Source organism: Pteropus vampyrus, unplaced genomic scaffold (genome assembly GCF_000151845.1).
Source record: "Pteropus vampyrus isolate Shadow unplaced genomic scaffold, Pvam_2.0 Scaffold319, whole genome shotgun sequence".
NCBI classification, from domain to species: Eukaryota; Metazoa; Chordata; class Mammalia; order Chiroptera; family Pteropodidae; genus Pteropus; species Pteropus vampyrus.
The window spans coordinates 322707-339546 of record NW_011889100.1 but is presented as its reverse complement, the minus strand read 5'-3'; the positions used below and the strand labels follow the sequence as shown (position 1 = coordinate 339546).

Below are 16840 nucleotides of genomic sequence, written 5' to 3'. Positions count from 1 at the left end.
CAGAATGTGCCAAAAGGAGGATAAAGTCATCCTCCTGCGGGATTTCCAAGCTGATTTCTCAGAGGTATCCTGGGAGGTTATGGAGAAACCAGGGCCCCAGTAGGCAAAGTCCATCAGCTTGTGTAAGGCTTTGGGGACCTGAAACACAGAAGGTTCCACAGTCGCAAAGCTTGAAAAGCTGTTCAGCATCTTGGGTTCTTTGGGAGCTAAATCACAGGGGCCTGAGTTATTATTGTCTCTCACATTTATGTCTCCTTGATGCCACTATCCCACACTTGGGAACCACACAAGTATGAGTCACTCTCTGCTACTTAATTCAGCAGGTGACCCTTTAGCACTGTTGGCTCATAAGAATGTAAGGTTACATGCATGAGAGCAAGGTTCAGGTACATGGATAAACATGAAGCCTAAGAATCCAAAAGATCACCTGCCTTGACCAGGTATATTAGGGTCCCAACAGGAAATAGATGACATGCTCAAAATAATGAAGGACTATTTTTAAAAAGTGTGGGCAAGGGATAGGTTGGTAACTGGAGGCTAGTAACAGCCTTAGGCCTGAAAGGACAAAGGGAGGTAGTGGTTATTGGGACCTAGAAGGAAAAGTTGCCTTGAGAGGAGGGAGCAGTGACCTTTAATCAAAGGATACAGCTAGGCCCACGTGTATTTTCAGTCTTTTCTCTCCCTCCAGTAGGGGCTGGAGCCCCCTACTGGCTGAATCCAACTGGAAGCCAAAGCACAGGGAGCCCTTTGATGAAATTCATGCAGAATAAGACAGAAAATAAAATACAGAAGAGAAGAGACAAAGCTAGGAGGAAGGAGATGAAATCCAGCATACTACAGATGAAGACCCCGTCCACTCCCCCAAGAGAAGGTAACTTTGACTCTCCTTATTCAAGTACTGCAGGCCAGCAACTTTAGGGAGATGCCTGCTGAATTCGTTTTGGAGCAAAATTGACTTTGGGGAATTTGCGGGAAAGGCTGATTGGAGAATTTACTCCACCCCCCCCCAGTTTTTTAACTGCAACTGGAGATGAATGCAGCTGAGCAAAGCCAAGAAAGCTAGCACCAATTATGGGACAAACTAGAGGGAAGAACACTGATAACTCTGTGCAGAAACTGTAGTTTTAAAAAGAACAACTTTTTAAAGCTGTGGGACTCTGGGCAAAGTCACCACCTGTTTTTTTTGTTTGTTTTGTTTTGTTTTGTTTGTATCCATACACTGAAGATAATACACAACTTGCAAAATAGGTATGTTCATGTGTATGCAAAGGGCTTAGTTCATTGCCAGACATGTAGCAAAAGCTTAAACCGTGGAAGCTGTTATTATTTATATTGGCCTCTTGTTCAAACATCCATCACCTTCCTTTACAATAAGAACTTTCTTAAACTTTAGGACTGGTTATGGGAGTAGAGTGCAGCCCACACTGCTCCGGGGTCCCCTATAGTCTTAATTTGCTCTGCTGCCCATCAGACGTCTTGCACAAACCTTACATAGGTACAGTTATCATTAGATTGCTCACACTTCAACTTCTCTTGTATTTTCTATGTACTGATCTCCTTGGAGTAGAGGGCTCACTTCCACAGAGAAAAATCTTAGGAAAGTCGCCGTAGTTCACGTTTTCCCCCATCACGTAAGAATATTTCCCTGCAGGGAACTCTAGGTTCCTCTCTCTCCAGTTCCCTTTTGACTCTCCCATACTCTCTCACTAGGATTTTAATTCAACAAGACTCTTAGTTCTTTGCTTTTCAAGGCTCAAGTCCGTGCCTGATCTTGGCTGATCTTGGAAGCTAAGCAGGGTCAGGCCTGGTTAGTACTTGGATGGGAGACCACCTAGGAAGACCAGGTGCTGTAGGCATTAAAAAAAAAAAAAAAAAAAAAGGCTCAAGTCCTTGCTCTTCTCTCAGCAAAGATCGTATATACACTTATGAGGAACCTGCCAGACCAGAAGCACCTTATAATTAACATGTACACAGTACTTGTTGATATGTATTTACCCAAAAGCGACTAACTGCACGCAGCCTAGTACATGGCAGGTGTTCAGTTTCCGAGGTGTTGACTTGGGTAGAGAGTCTAGTTGTTGAACACAGGTACTTATATGTCCTTGACCTTGGTATCACCCTCCTTTATGTAAGAAGAAAGGCATCCTTACTGCCAATGGAGCAGCTTTGGAGAACACAGTACACTATATGGGGATCCAGCCAGCCAGATGGGGCTACTCAACCCTATCTGTCAATGGGGTGTGTGCACAAACAGACTGCTACTCGCGCTTACTCAGTAAGTGTGTGCTGGACTGGACCGAGATGGCAACAAGCACCTTACTAACAATAGCTGAGAAGCCAGCGGAGCGAATCCATTATTTCCAAGCCTTGCTGAGCCTGATGCTTCTTCCCCCTGGATCTCAGCATTGACTTTACTCCCACACAAGGCACAGAATCTACTGTTCCCTCTCGGTTGTTTGCTTTTAGGGGAGGGAGTGTGGGATGAGAGAAGGGGGAAGATGTAAATTTAACAAGACAATCAAAAGCTCTCTCCATTCTCACTTCACTTCTTACCCAAACTTGCTCTGCCTGTTAAGAGTACCAACTGAGGAGGAGCCAGTAAGGAAAAGGCAGTGTGACTGGGTTAGAAGCCACCCCACGGGGAAGAAGGACCTCCCCGCCAGGCCCCGCCACTCTGCCCTTGGTGGCTCAGTTGGAAGGGGAGACTTAGGACAGTCGTGCTCACGTAATGATGTTTCACTTAACGACGGGCTGCATACACGACTCCCATAAGATCATAATGGAGCTGGGACATTTCTATCACCCAGTGACACTGTAGTCGTCGTAATGTCGCAGTGCAAGGAATTATACATTTGTCACGATGCTATGAGCCAACTGCCCTGCCAGCCGTATAAAAGTATAGCAGCACAATTATGTACAGTACGTACTATTTGATAATAATAAACTACTGTTACTGGTTCATATGTTTACTATATTTTTTATTGTTTAGAATGTACTCTACTTATAAAAAAAAGGTTGCCATACAACAGTGTGCCATGTTCCGCTGTGGCAGCCTCATGCATCTGGTGTTCACTGCGTCTCTCGATTGCATCACTTTCTCTTGTGCCTGATTTAATGTTTTGTAAATCTAGCGTAGCCTGACTGTACGGTGTGCATAGTCTTCGGTAGAGCGCGGTGCATCCCAGGCCTTCACATCCCCTCACGCTCACCCGCTGACTCACCTGAGCGACCTCCAGTCCTGCTGGTCCCTGCATGGTAAGCGCCCTATGCAGGTGTTCCATCTTATATCTTTTACGCCCATCTTTACTGGACCTTTTCTATGTCTAGATACACAAATACTCACCGTTGTTCCAGTTGCCTGCAGTACTCAGTGCAGTGACGTGCTGTGCAGGCTGGGAGCCCAGGACTCTAGGGTGTAGCAGGCTAGACCATCTAGGTTTGTGCGCGTGTGCTGTGTGATGTTCCCACAATAAAACTGCCTAACGATGTATTTCCCAGGACGTCTCCCTGTTGCTAAGGAGCATGTGACCGTACTGAGGTTTATCTCCGATTGGCAAGATGGAAACATTTTCGATGACACCCTGAAATGGTAAGACTTTGATATTTTATTAAGAAATATCTTTATTTTAAATGATAGTACAAAAATTGTATATATAATATAGATCTGTATAGGTGTATATACACACAAACGCTCACTCACACGCCTATAAACACACAAACTTGCTCATCAGAATCAAACCTTATTATATTAAAAATCCTAGATAAAAAAGAAAGGTTTCCTACAACATACTGTACATAAAGCTGTCAGACAACCTGAAAAACTGAGGATGTTTTGGGAAGCGTCTAGGCACCCCACCCACACTCTTACTCCCCACACCCAGACCCCAACAGGAATGGCCTTGGCAGAAGGACAGTGTACAGGGCAAAGCCAGAGAAGGGAGCTGCTATCATCACTGTTGATAGAGCGAGATGCCTGAAACCAGCTAGGAAGCACAGGATATGGGGTGTGACCTAATTAATTCTCAGAAACAAACCACATCAGAATAAACAGAAAATACGTGGTAGGGATGGAGGGGAGGGGAAAAGGAAAGACAAGGCCCACAGATGGAAATGACCTACTAATTGAGTTCTAGTTTCTGGGAAAGACTCGAGGAGATAAGAACAACTGGGTCACAGAAGCAGAAGTTGTTAGAGGGGAAAGAGGGAGGGGAGAGGGAGATAGAGAATCACAATTTCCTGCCATTAACAAGCCAAATTGCTACTGTAGAGTCTAGGAATGTCACCCCACCCCCTAACCCTGGAGAGGCCAAAAAAAAAAAAAAGCAGTACTAGAGGCTCAAAGCTACTTAATTCAAATTCATATTCTTTTTTTGCTCAATATATTGGCATAGAAAATAGAATACTAAGTCAGGAGGAGAACATAGCATGGAGAGAGGTAAGAGCCCGGAGCGGCGCACAGCTGGTCTTGACGTGTATTCCATTCTCAAGCCCCTTCTCCGGCCACACGCAGATGTCTGCACTAGGAGTAGGGAACAGGAGGCCATTCTCCAATAAACTGGAACACAAACTGATTCCCACTCAACGTTCAACTCCTGGGAAGAGCTCAGTATATGCCTCAACTCTAGCTCTGCTGGCCCATGTCTGTCAGGAGAGGGTCGCACGAGCTTTTTCAGAATGAACACTCTCAAAAGAATGAGATTTCTAGACAGGGAGAGCAGATGTACAGAACGTCTGCTCCCTCTGGGCTTTCCCTCCTGTTCAGAGGTGTAGGAAACTGTACAAATACCAGTCAAAAGAGCTGCCACAGGAGCGCAGAGGAGGCTGGTCGCGTGGAAGGGCCGCGCCATCGCTGCCCCGACTCTGCCCGTCCTTCAGCTTACGTGGTGTCATCGCGCCACACGCTAATGAAGCCGCCGGAACGCCAGCACTGGGCTCCCTGGCGGCTCACGCCTCAGTCCCCATCACGGCCTGTGAGAGCACACCTCTCACGGAAGGGCCAACGCAATGCTTTTTCTTCCTCAGCCCGTTCAGCGAATGCAAAGAAACCCTCTCTCATGTGTTTAATGAAATAAAAACATTTCCAGGTTATACCAGAGTTGAACCTCAAACAAACAGAAAGTGGGAAAATCCATATGTATTTACAAACACACACGCAAACATACACCCAGCGAAGGGGCATTAACACGCCCTGGTCACGCAACACGACTTCCCCCAGAGAGTACTCTGGTAAATTCATCTCTTTTACATCGGTATAAAGGAGAAAAAATGATTTTGTATGCCATATACTCCTAACATTACAAGTGAAGAAGGGAGACCGGCAAAGCCAGAAATAACAACACAGATCGGACAGAGAAAAAGAACGTCCTTTAAGGCACTGAGTTTGGAACTCTGAAAACCCAAAGCCAAGTTCTCCCACATTTCAGTGACGAGACCTCAACTCTGGCGTTGCAATGAAGAGATCCCACAGAGGTAGTGACAGGAAGGGACTGTACACTTAGACATTTGTAAGCAATTCCCTGAAGCCAGGAACAAGAACAGAGATATTAAGGTTTATTTTTTCTCTCTTTTTTGGGGGAAGATTTTAGATAAAATGCAAAGGTAGAGTCTGAAGATCCTACATTAATACTGATATCATTAAGGCAGCTTTATTTTAAGAAGGCAGCCATCCCAGGACCCGGGTCCCCCTGCTCAAGCACCAACTCTGAAGCACTCGTCTATCTGATTCTGTCATCCAACCTTGCCGAGAAGCCAGCTCGAAGCCCCCAACCCAGAAGACCCAGCCACACTTTCCCAACTTCCATGGCTGATCCAGAAAGAAATGCAAAATCATACAAGGGCACTGCCATTCCTGATTTAAAATGTAAACTTCTAACTACTCCGGGAGGTGCTGACTTGCCATTTTCTCCACGGCAAAACACCTGGAGACCAAAGCCTACTTCTCTTTTCTGGGATGCTAGAAGGTCTGTTAAGAGTAAATAAGAACAAAAACCGTTTTGCTCCCCATCCTTCTCCAGACATCTATCTCCCTTCTCCCTCTCCTTAACCCCAACCTGTCCTTTAACTGCTGGTCTCAGAGAGCCCATCATCAAAAATGACCTGGGCTGTACTAGAGTTTTTTCTGGGTGGGAATGGCAGCCTCCTGCAGAAGGAGAAACAACTGATAAACAGCTCCCCAAAATGGTTGGGACTCAGTGTGCTCAAAATGGAATGCTGGATGGGAACTCTTCACCCCCAGCCAGAGGCCACCCTGGAGAAGGAGGTGGAGGGGCCTGGGTACCTTCTGCAGTGTTAACCCCCACCCCCTTAACAAAAAAGAAAAAAAAAAGGAATTAAAGTTGACAGAGACACCAAGGACATAAACGAAACATATCTAAAATGACACCTGGTCCATCTGCAGGTAAGCCAAGTCTCTGAAATGGCACATGACAGCAGCTTATTGTTAGCACCTGGTTCTCAAAAGGACACGGGGAAAAAAAAATCACAAACAAAAACAGGCGGGTGTGAGAGCAAAGACCACAGTTTCACCGTCACCCCACTTGGGCTCCCCCACTGCATTTCTCCGTCATCCCCAACAGCCCGGAGTCCTCAAGTCAATGGACAAAACCCAGCTAAGGTGGCCAGTAGTCAAAATTAATTTCAAAACTGAAATTTTTGCCTACAGGCCTCTAACAGCCAATCCTGTTTGTTAAACTTGGTTCGGGGAGTTCTGTTTTCAGTCTATTTTGAGCCCCAAATAATTTTTCACCTCTGGAAAACTGCGGCAAATTACTTCACTAATCAAGGTAAATAGAACCACGTTAACTGTCAAGTTTTATACCAAATTAAAAATGTATGCTTTCCCCATGATCGCTAATTAAGAAAACCATATTCTAAACAGTCATTCAGATGTTTACTTGGCACATCTCCCTCTGGTTTCTTCTTCTCATTTACAGCAAAGCAAGCAGGCAAGTCAAGAACGATGAGGGCCAAATTTCAAAGGCAACAACCTCCATAATGTAACTTCTCCACGACCTTTTCCTCTCCATCCATAGTTCCCTTTCTTTTGATAAAACTCCAAGCTGGCACATGAAGAAAACCCAGCAATGAAACACTTTCCAAAAATGTCTAGGCAAAGGGAGCAGGCGTAGCGGGAGAGAAGGGAGTGAGGCAGACGAAGTATCTGGCCAGACTCCTTGGTTCTCACACCCTTTGCCCCCCCAACACTGAGCACCTATAAGGCACAAGGTCTTCCCTTAAGGAAGCAGAGCCATCTGCTCACTCCAGGTCAAAGGACAAGAGAACTATGCAGCATCCTCACGGCACTCAGCTCTCCTAAGCCCCTTCTTCATATAAGAAGATATCATATAAGCTCCACAGAAAGGCACGCTTAGAAAACAACAAATTTTACAAATTAAAGAGTTGATATTAAAGCTTGACATGACGTAAATAACTGGAAGCAAGTTGTTCTGCTGACAGACCGCCATGCTGACTGCCGTTTCATAAAATCCAGCCAGAACAAAGTTTGTATCTCAACACCAGATTGTTTCCTAACCCCAGCAGCCTCTTTCTGGCTCCGTTCCAGCATTGTGAAAGTGCAGCCCGGAGGGTTCTGGGTTTTTATACACTTCTCCCACATAAACAAGTTTTCTTTCCTTTCCAGTTTTTAAAAATTACATTTCAGTTTCTTAAACTGGCATCTGAGCTATGGACACAATGAATGCAAATTTAGTCAGGCAATCACAGATTGCTTTTCAGTGAAATGAACTCAGGATGGTAGGGAGCGCCTGCTCCATTGGAAGCGAAACATATTCCTTTCTCTTTCCCTGAACTCGCTCCTAGCCCTGCTCCCAACTAGTGTCTTCTCTAACAGACACATATCATGAATCTAAGGCAAGTTTTCAGGTCACTTGATGGTGCAGCTATTAAAGGCCCTGGGTGTGTCCACGTTAGGAATGTTTTCTCAAAAACTTTTGACAGTAAAATCTTCTGATAGAAAATCAGTTATTTAAAAAACAATCAGTCTACAGCACACGGCATTCTTTTACCTCTATGCTCAAAGCAGTGACGCAGCTGAGAAATCTGGTCCCTATTCTTTGGCCCTCAGAAGTGCTCCCTAAGTTTGGCTTTGATTTTTCCAGTTGCACAGAGAGCCTTCCTGAGCATAAGCATTCGATGCTGCTATAGTTTTCTTCTTAAGGACATCCTTAGCTTTTACGCGGTGTTTGTCCTCTGTATTTTCTTTTAAAAAGAGGAAAAAGATGGACACAGTACAAATTGTGGCCCTTGTACGTTAAGATGAAACAGTTTCCAAGGAAACTCCGGCGCGAGGCTCGGTGGTCCCTCCTGCTCCAGTCACTTCCGTCTCTCTCTCCTCCGTCTCCCCGTCTGTGACCACTACGGCATCGACCTCAGCCACCTCTTCCACCACGGCGAAATCGACGCCATTGGGCGGTTGTCTGGCCATGGCCTCCAGCTGGAGGCGGTACTGCTCGGCCTCCTGCTCCTTCTTCAGGAGCTGGTGCCGGTACTCTTGGGCTCTTCTGTTGGCCTCCTGGAGCTGCTGCTGTAGCAGCTCTCGCTCAGTGCCTTCCTATAAAAGTAAACCATGTCACCACTGGAAACAACACTCGATCACAGATTATCCAGAGAGGAGACAAAAGGTAAAGACGGGCTCAGGCCTTAGCAGTTACGGCTTTCGAATCCTCCCTTCTCTCCTCTCCGCGCTGCTAAAAACATTACCTTGCTTTCCTCCACGCTGTTTGTCATCTCTTCGATTCTTGGTTTCTTAGTCAATGGCAACTTCTCTGCTTCTTCATCTTCATCTTCTTCTTCAATTACAGTCTCCTCTGCAACCTGACCAGCAGGTACAGTTAGAACTACAAGCCAAAGGACACCAATTGGAGGAGATGAATACATTGGAAAACAAAGAGGTTTTGCTTGCTTCAAATTAGAAAATAAATTGAAATATATTCTGATATCGGTTTTTTCACATCCCTTTGGATTTTAGAATCAACAGGTAGGGCATGGCCTTGCAAAGAGAAACAGAAAGGATTAGAGAGAGGCACTGAGAAGGCCTCTGAAAAGAAGGGCAAAAATCTGCAGATCTGGAAGTCACGCAATTAGGAGCCAGGTCTGAGGCTCGTAGATAGAGATGTCTGACTCTAGGTCAGAAGCTAGAACCAACTGGCTTACAATTCTGCAGGACAAATTTATCTAAAGAAGGCCTGATGTCTTTATACAAGATTTTTGAGAAACCTCTTATGAAAGCAGTTTGCCATTAACTGTCTCTAATTTAATTATTTATCTTCTCATAGATGAGAGAAGGATCAGCACACATAAGAATACAACACACTCCACACCTACTAGAATGTCAAACAAGGTAAAAAATAGTGAAAACACCAAATGCTGGAGAGGATGTGGAGAAACTGGATTCATAAATTGCTGGTGGGAATGTAAAGTGGTACAGTTACTCTAGAAAATAGTTTGGAAGTTTCTTACAAAAATGAAACATGCACTTCCCATACGACCCAGCAACTGCACTTTTGGGCGTTTATATCAGAGAACCGAAAAGTGATGTTCCCACAAAACCTATATGTGATCATTCATAACAGCTCTGTTCAGACAGTCCAAACTGGAGACGACTTAAATGTTCTCCAATGAAGAATGAATGGTTAAACAAACTGTGGTACATCCATACCACAGAATACTACTCAGCAGTGAAAATGAATGAACTATTGAGACAAACAACAACTTGGAAGGATCTTACGGAAATTATGGTGAGAGAAAAAAGCCAATCTCAAAAGGTTACATACTATATGATTCCTTTTCTATAACATTCTTTAAATGACAAAAGCATAGAGACAGAGGACAAATATGAGTTAGTGGCTGCCAGGCGTTAGGAATAGGGTTAGGGAGGTGGCTGTGGATATAAGAGTAGCATGAGGGTTTTTATTTTCCAAATACGATCAACAAGAATTTATGATACCAGAGCTTGGATTATAAAGGTTTAATTCCTCCTTTCTTCTCATATTGCAAAGATCCATCAATTCAAATAATCTGAAAATTATAAAGTCTCCATAATTATTTAAGCCAAGTCATCATTTTGGTAATACAGGCAATTATACCAACCCTCCGCTTTTCAATCTCCAATATTTTTAAGGAATGAAGTTGTAATGAATAGTTTCTTTCTCTTTTCAAAAAAATTTACTTATGCATTTTTTGAATACATAATACATTCACATGGTTCAATAATTAAAATCTATAAAAGCGCATCAGTGAAAAGCCTCCTATCCATCTCCAGCCACTCAGGTGTCCTCCCCCGAAGCAACCAATGTTATCAGTGTTGTTCTTGAATGTTCTTCCAGAGATAGCAAAGTTCATGAATATATCAGCAAATACACGTTTCCCCCTTTTAAAAATGTATAATCTACACACTGTCCTGAACCTTGCTCTTGTCGCTTAGCAATCTATTTTGGAGCTCAGATCACGCCGGTCCAGAGGGAGCTTCCTCACCGTCTTCACAGGGGCAGAGTACTTCATTGTATGGGTGTACCATGATTTATTTAACCAGCTCCCTACTGACATATACTTGGGTTCTTTTTTTTTTTTTTCCTTAAGTTCTTTTAATCTTTGATGATTACAGATAATGCCAAAATGAATAACTTAGTACATGTCATTTGTGTGCGTGTGAATATGAATTCAGAGATAAAGAACTTTTTAGCCAAAAGGTACGTGTATCTTTATTAGTGATAGACATTGCCAATTTGCTCTTCAGAGGGTGCATTAATTAATTAATTTACACTCTCATGAGCGATTTATAAGAGCGCCTGTTTTTCCACACCTTTGACAATGTAGTGGAATAATGGCATCTCAGTGCAATATTTAATTACATTTCTCTTGCTACGAATAAAGTAGGCTGAACATATTATCATATTTTTAAGAACCATCAGGATTTTCTTTTCTGTGAAGTATTGGTTCATATTATTTGCTCTTTCGACCAGGTTATTGGTTTTTACTCACAAATTGTAAATATATTAGGGAAAAAGCCTTTGCCAACCTGTTTCTTTCTTTTTCAGACCTTCTTTGCCCCATGTGGTACCTGGCATTCTTGCATCCCCTTAATGCCTCATTTTTGGAGGACAGTTGAGGGTCTAAGATATCTCTTAACACACTACTGTCCAATGGGATAACTCACCTTGCTGTCCATCTTGCATGGTTACAATAAATGGCTGGCCAATGCCTCCAGCAGGGATTGCAGTTTGGATGTTGCCCAAGGGGACGCCATCTGTCACTATGGTGATGACCCTCTGGCCTCCACTCCCCACCACTTGTTGGACTGATGGGTCAACAGAGTTTCCTTCTATGATTTCCTCTGAATTAACTAGAGATGATGAAAGTAAATTTAAAATTTCAGCTTTTTAAAAAATTGGAGCATAGCAATTTCAGTCTTCTTGAAATTGATAATATCAGGAATAAGAAAACTTGAAAAAAAAGTTAGATTCAACAGTACACAAAAACAAGCTCTTATGAATAATGCTAAGTCAGAGCAGAAACGAAAATAAGGACTGCATTAAAACAGTATTTTCTAAAACGTCTTCACTGAGATGTTAGTAGCTTTCACTAAAGATGGGTTCTATGTAAAAACACACTTTCAAAATGCTGGTTTAAACATGCTTAAACTTTTCTGTTTGCTTTGTAGGAAGTATCAGAGACTCCCAAGGCTGATGAGCACTGTGACTCTCCGGCAGGGGATACAGTATGCTGAGTTTCCCCAACATATTTGATCTTTGAACTCTTTTTCAGGAAGCATCTTAAGAGTCTAAATAAATCTACGGAGCTTAGAGAAATAGCAATAAATCAGACGAAATCTATTTCTCTAAGGAAATCGAGGCATTTAATACTGAATTAACAAAACAATATGTTAAGTAGTCAAAGCCTGAGGAAGTCTTGATAGACAAAAATGGTAGGTGGCTTCTCTCACCTGACAGATCAACAATATTAATAACAAGTAACACTGACTACTTACTTTGTGCCAGCTACCTCTCTAAGAGATTTATATGTATTAGGTTGAGTCAAGATTTTCAGTTTGGTTAGTCAATATCCCCAGTAACCAGCAGGAGATACGGTTCCTACCACTATAAACTCCTCTTTCTGAAGAGTCACAAGCAGAACTCCGCAATAGTGGGGTGGGGACTGTCCACATGACACACGTTCACGCGGTTCAATGGAAGCGGAGCATTCACACTCAGAAACAAGGAACTGGTTAAGTGTCACAGCTGAAAGGACCTCGACAGATAATTTACTCTAACCAATATGCCAGAAACGTGGAAACCGAGACCTGAAGAACCAATTTATCCAAGATCAAAGAGCAAATCAAAAGAATAACAAGCACAAGTTGGACATACTGCTCCCCTCTGCCACGCCGCTCACCCCTCCACGTCTGAGCAGAGATCTTTATGATGCACCCAGTCAGAAAAACGGGCTTGGAGGGATGTTCTCACCACCCAAATGTCAATAGTAGAAAGAAATCAGAACAACCTGCCTTTATTTATGATGGAGACTGCCAGAGAGTTCCAGAAAGATTGCTAGATGACTCTTTAGCCCTACGTACAACTACTAGGCTCCACTTGAATGAAGCCTTGAGCCTTTTCTCCGTAGATAGCTATCTCTGGCTAAGTGACCTCGAACCTTTCCGTTTTAAGTGTCAGAAGGGTACTCACTATTCAGCATATACCCGCTCACTTCCATTGGAAATGCCAAAATAACTTTTACTTCCAGTAAAAACAAACCAAGCAAACCTGAAGTCCACAGGGTATGACAATGGGAGAGGTGGCTGTCCCATGTATTTGATGCTTTATTGTAAGACATCTAAGCGGCTACTCTGAATCATTCTACAATAGCATCAGTCAAAACACAACACAGAGTATTTCCAAAAAATCCGCTAATTAAGACTAAATATTTCAATCTGAAGCAACTGAAGTCAGGGCAAACAAACTTGAAACTGCGAAAATACAAAGGAGTAACTTAGTCATCCTCTGGTATTATTCAGCTGTCTGATTATATGACTTAGTGATTTTTCTTTCTGATGCTCAAGGACGCTGCATCCCTTCTTCCTAGTCATCTTTAATTAACCATAATTCTTTAATATTTCGTGCAAATTCAATCTGCTGGAGATTTAGCAACAAGAGGAGAAACAGTGATTGGCCCAGCAGACCTCCCTCACCTACCTGTGGCTCTGTGTGAGTTAGAGAGGGGGGCTGATGCCTCGGCCAGGGCTGCGAGGGTGGCCAGCACTGAGGTGGTGGAATTTGAGAGGCGCACTGCTGAGGAGGCATGGGGGGCACCTATTTCGGTAAAAATGGCAAATGAGGTCGAGAGGAGAGAACAAATTGAGATGAGCTAAAAATGGCTTAGTAAATCAAAACCTCTGCTTTTCATTCTTATGTCCTTAATCTCGCTCTCTAATACAAACCGATATGAACCAATTAGCACGGCGTTAAAGCTCTTTTAAGGTTTAAGACGTTCTCCTTTTAAAGTGGACTCCAGTAGCCTGCTTGGTGTAGGGCCACAGACACTCCCAGCCGCTCACTCTCTGCACCGCCAGTGCCAGTGCAGAGCGTTAGCAGCTGACAGACCCAGAGCCGCCCGCTCCCGGGCTGGGGCCGGGCCGGGGCCGGGCCGCAGGGGCTCTGCTCAACCCATGACCTCTAGTCATCGCTGACAGCCAGGAAGGCTCAGACTGACCTCTGGTGTGAAGACAGTGAACAACCTGGCATTTCACATACTGAAGGTCAAAGGGTAGTACAATCGATTAGCGCTAAAAACCAATCATCTACTTGTGTCATGATGCGCTTTTTAAAAAAACTTTGTTCGTAACCTTTTTGTCTTGTATTTTGCCTGCTGTTCTCACAGCTCAGTTCCAAGAGGGGTGTGCATTAGATCTGGCAGCACGTATGCCCAACTTTATGAACCCAAAGCATCACTCAAGAGTTTTCCATAAATCGTCTATAAAATGAATTACTAATGTTTTCCTATTTCCAAGATATTTATTGTGCTAGTTGTAAATTTTTGGAGCCTTTGTGCTCCAATTCCACCCTTCCCTGCCCTGCCTTGTGATACCGAAGCTGGATCCTATAATCATTACTTGTCAGCTAGCATTCGATTAAGTTTTGTCATAGAGAAGTAGTGGCTGCGGCTGCTCCCTATATCGACTAGTCCTGTGTTCTTTAGGGTTCTCCATACCTCTTTGTAGTTAGTTCACTCTTACTAACTAGTAATTCTTCATCAATTACACATACAAGTTTAGAGATTATATAGACATATATAAAATAAAATTATACAATTCGCCATGTAGTTTTGTCTCCTCACCGGACTCTTACCCATACGCCTATCTTCTTTATAAATGTGCTCTTAATTTTTAAATTTTACCACTATCTATACTTAAAGATTTGTCCCAGCCTTTCTTCTATCAAAAAGTCAGTTATCTGTAAAACATTTAGGGAAACTCTTATTTAACACTCCTTATAATAAATCCTCCCACAGAGCAAAGAATCCTTTTCTGGTACGATTAATCTAGGTAACCTAACTCATTCATAAACTTAAATTTCAGATTTTCCTTTGAAAGGTAGATTCCTTGCACAATGATGCTCCTCGCAGCAGCAAACCTCCCTAAGCTTTTGGGGGGTGACTGTGGGCGCGGGGATGAAGTGGACATCGTGATGCTATCCCTACTTATTCTAACTCTCATAAAACACGCAGGGAACCACGTGGTCTGAAACGGTGGGACACGCTGACCTCCAGAAAGGAGCTGAGGTCTGGCCAGCGGCTTCCTGCCAGCAAGGTCCAGCTCTGTCCTAGCTCCTAAGCTCCCTGCTGAGTGTGCGCTCTTCCAATCGCTCAGTCAAGCACACCAAATACTGACGTGAGAACTCACGATGAAAAAAATAAGAAACAAGCGGTTTTTAGATATATATCTCCTTGTGGAGGTTGGACGATATGTACAGTAAGTCACTAGCGATCAAAAATCAAGGCTGCTATTATTTTACCACAGTGTACTCACACACTCACACACACACACACACACACACACACACACACACACACACACACACAGCAAGGCTGTTGTAATTAAGGTCCAAGTGGGCCGAACATCAGCTAGGCCACCAGCTAAAGGAGAACAGAAGAGCTGGGTGCAACTGCTTCATGAGAAAAGCATTATATACTTTTAGCATATGATGAGTCCAACCTAAGGGCTCTCTCCCTTTGATTCCAACATAATGACTCACCCGCCTTCCCCTCAATAGCAAAATGAAGAACATTTGTGAAAAATCAGGTTCAGTATTCTTATAGACACAGTTGAAACTGAAAAGAGACTATGCAGATTACCTCTTCAGACTTATCTCAGCAAGTTCCAGGAAAATAAAGTACTTCATTGTTCAATAATGTTAATTGTTTTCTCCTCAATATAAGGCACAACATCAAATACAGTAAAATGTGCATGGATACTGTTGTTTTTGGAGGGGAAATAGCATTATCAGTGACAACTCTTGGTACCTATTCGGAATGTGGCTTATATATATATAAACTCTTCAGACCAGGATTTAGGTGATTGTATAGACAATCTCGATGACTTAGTGAAAACTAGATCCAGAAAAACTAAGTAACTTGCCCAAGGTCATGCAGCTAGTAAACATCAGAGGCCAGATTAGATCCTAATTCATTAGATTCCGAGCCTGTACTCTAGGAACCAACACAAAGCTGTTTACACTTGACTTTGGAGTGTATCTTTTGACTCTACAGAAGCAGGAAATTCATTTTCATAACTTTGTTTTACCCTGATTAGTGTTTAAATTAGGCTGTCTTCCCAAATCACCGCAGTTTGCTAGTAGCACTATGATGATTCATATCTTTAGTCACAAATGGAAAATGAAAAGCAAACTTTGTAATCTGGATTTTGGTATCAAAAATATCCACCAACGTGATAATCCTAGGATACTTTCAGTTAATGCTTAAAAATATTACTGGATGATGGGAAACAAGAAGCCCGCCCACTATTCTGGAAAAGAAAATCTAAGAATAAGACAACCTGAATTTGCTGTACATCTTTTCTCCTTTCTTTTATCTGTACTGATAAAGCCAAACCCCTAAAAGAGGAGAGCTAGGAAGAACTGCTTCCTTAAGACGACACTGGGGAGATGAGCTCTATTATGGGATGGTTTAGCAATTTCAATTTGCAGTTGTCAACATACAGAAGAGATAAAGGAGAGTAGGTTTGCCAAAAGCGACATGGCAAACATTACATAGGCCACGGGAAGAGCTAAGGCTACGAATCTCTGTCCTGAATGTCTTTGACTTTTCACTATTCTGGAGAATTTCGGTAGTTAGATTAAAGATCAACCCTAGGTCTTTTTGCGCGTTTGTGAACACGCAACGTTACTGGCCTCTAAAGACTTTGAGATCATGAAAGCACTTGTTCTAGCCCATGTGGCCTGAACCACAACAAATCCAAAAGGCTGTGAATGTGCTGATTACATATACACGTATATTTAAACTAAATTTTTGGAATCATTCAGCTGAAAGCAAAGCACAGTGATTTTTAAGAGTTGATGGCCTATAAAATGAAGGTCACTACTGCCCCCTTGTGGGCATGACGGAGTCAACCTTTAATGGGAAGTTCGTTTTCACTTAACACTAGCGGCTGGTATTGAAGCTCTGCTATGAAGTGGACACGGAACTAAAACATCTCGAAGTCTCACAACTCGTAAAGTGGATATTACTATATCTCAATTTTGTAGATAAGTAAAGAAGGCTTAGAGAAATAAGTAGTTTTCCTACAGTCAATCATTTAATCAACTCATAAATC

The 16840-nt window shown here is 42.9% G+C and overlaps 2 protein-coding genes across 2 annotated transcripts in view; one reads left to right on the top strand and one right to left on the bottom strand.

The window, feature by feature from the left end:
- The window catches only part of SEMA6C (semaphorin 6C), a 19439-nt gene extending 13147 nt beyond the window's left edge, over positions 1 to 6292 (top strand). Inside the window, exon 17 of the mRNA XM_023521847.1 lies at positions 6236 to 6292. Coding sequence (XP_023377615.1) covers positions 6236 to 6292 — 57 coding nt within the window. The remainder of the gene's footprint in view (positions 1 to 6235) is intronic.
- The window catches only part of GABPB2 (GA binding protein transcription factor beta subunit 2), a 22517-nt gene continuing 10796 nt past the window's right edge, over positions 5120 to 16840 (bottom strand). Inside the window, exons 5-8 of the mRNA XM_023521846.1 lie at positions 13206 to 13377; positions 11174 to 11359; positions 8719 to 8855; positions 5120 to 8569 (exon numbers count right to left, since the gene is read on the bottom strand). Of these exons, the coding sequence (XP_023377614.1) occupies positions 8270 to 8569; positions 8719 to 8855; positions 11174 to 11359; positions 13206 to 13377 (795 nt within the window). The 3' untranslated portion in view covers positions 5120 to 8269. The remainder of the gene's footprint in view (positions 8570 to 8718; positions 8856 to 11173; positions 11360 to 13205; positions 13378 to 16840) is intronic.